This window comes from Hipposideros armiger, unplaced genomic scaffold (genome assembly GCF_001890085.2).
Source record: "Hipposideros armiger isolate ML-2016 unplaced genomic scaffold, ASM189008v1 scaffold_29, whole genome shotgun sequence".
NCBI classification, from domain to species: Eukaryota; Metazoa; Chordata; class Mammalia; order Chiroptera; family Hipposideridae; genus Hipposideros; species Hipposideros armiger.
The window spans coordinates 5,989,347-5,991,334 of record NW_017731379.1 but is presented as its reverse complement, the minus strand read 5'-3'; the positions used below and the strand labels follow the sequence as shown (position 1 = coordinate 5,991,334).

The following is a 1,988-nucleotide window of genomic DNA, read 5'->3' as shown; positions in this document are numbered from 1 at the left end:
ATTTTTTATAATTAGCATGCTTTGCCTTTTATAATCAAAGAGAACAATAAACCTATTTTTATTTCAAACAAACTGTAGGGCCTTGTATCTTTGAGTAGAATTTTCTTTGAGGGACTTAAAGCCTTTAAAAGTTAAGAATAAAAGACATGTTAATAAATTTGGTGGAGATGGACCTTGAGCAAGTTATTTAACTGTTCCAATCCATAATTTCCTATAAACTGGGTGCCAACAATACCTATCATATGTAGGACTGTTGAGTATTAAATAAAATTATATATATATAGTACCTATTAGTATAGTTCCTGCTCATTGTAGCTGCTCTGCTACAATTGTTGCAGGAATAGGAAGAGACACATTAGGTGATAAATTTGAATGGGAATACTGAGCAAAAAAGAAAAGAAAGAAATGTAAGAAGGGAAAGAAAGTATTTTTTTAAAGTGTCTTTCAAAAGCTGTTATCGCCAACGATCCAGATAAACCCTTTTCAAACATCTAGTAGACTCCTGTATCTAACCTTTCCTGTTTGGCCAGTCTATAAACCCTCCTGGCTCTACCCTCTGTCCCCATTCTATCCCAGCTCTACATCAAGAAAAGGGCTTTCTCAGAGTACAGTGCAAGTTAAAGATAAAGGGTGCCAGGACTAGAACTTTTACCCAGGATAGAATAATTGTACATGGGCCTCTAAATGACAAACACATTATTTTTGATATAGGGATCATAAAGACTCTTCAGAAAGGTAACATAATGAAATGTTTGAGAACTGCTGTTTTAGTATTAGAGCTTCCTAAATATGAGATTAGTATATATTAGGGCCTGTGACTTAATAAAGTCAGAGTCTCCAAATAGATGGTCCTAGAAATTACCCCATTGATGCAGTTTGTCCTGTGGTTACCTATGGGGGTACTTGTCCTTTACATAGTTTTGCTTTGCTGTTATACTTAAGAAAATAAAGCATGTAGTCTCTATTAATTTGCTTGTATTTTCAGAGTACATTAAGATGGCAGATCACTATGTGCCAGTGCCAGGAGGACCAAACAACAACAACTATGCAAATGTGGAATTAATTGTTGATATTGCTAAAAGGATCCCAGTACAAGTAAGAGATGCCAATGTGTCATTTAAAACCAAATTTATATGTTCATTGTAGTATTATTTACAATAGCCAAGATAAGGAAGCAACCTAAGTGTTCATTATTGATAGATGAATGGATAAAGAAGAGGTGGTACATACTTGTATATACGATAAACCTATTACTCAGCCATAGAAAAGAATGAAATCTTGCCATTTGCAACAACATGGATGGACCTAGAGGGTATTACACTAAGTGAAATAAGTCAGATAGAGAAAAACCAATACAGTATAATTTCACTTATATATGGAATCTAAAAAACGAAATAAAACAGAAACAAACCCATAGATAACAGAGAACATTTTGATAGTTGACAGATGGGAGGGGGTTCAGAAGATGGGTAAAAAGAGAAGGGATTAAGATGTACAAATTGCCATTTATAAAAATAGTCAAAAGAATGTAAAGTACAGCATAGGGAATATAATCAATAATATTTTAATAGCTATGTGTGGTGTCAGATGGATACTGTATTTATTGGGGTGATCATTTCATAAGTTATATAAATGCCTAATCACTATGTTGTATACCTGAAACTACTATAATATTGTATATCAACTATAATTGAAAACTTTAAAATTTTTTAAAGGAAAAAAATAAGTTTTTACTTTAAAGATATTATTCAAATTCAGCCCTATAGTTCACGTATGAACTAATATTTACACTTGCCAATAAAAACCATTGCATCTAATGGATTGCAATGCTTCACAGTTTTGTTTTGTTTTTTTTTTGTTTCGTTTTTTTAAAGATTTTTATTGGGGAATTGGGTACAGACAAGTTGCTGTCGTTTTGTTCTTCAGTGTAGTTGTGGAGGACGTTGCTTCACTGGCCCAAGTTGGCACCATCATTGCGTTCTTCCCGG

General features: G+C 33.2%; 1 protein-coding gene across 1 annotated transcript in view; it reads left to right on the top strand.

Moving 5' to 3' along the window:
• The window catches only part of ACACA (acetyl-CoA carboxylase alpha), a 368,135-nt gene that overhangs the window by 159,445 nt on the left and 206,702 nt on the right, over nt 1-1,988 (top strand). The window contains exons 7-8 of the mRNA XM_019636609.1: nt 986-1,095; nt 1,759-1,771. Of these exons, the coding sequence (XP_019492154.1) occupies nt 986-1,095; nt 1,759-1,771 (123 nt within the window). The remainder of the gene's footprint in view (nt 1-985; nt 1,096-1,758; nt 1,772-1,988) is intronic.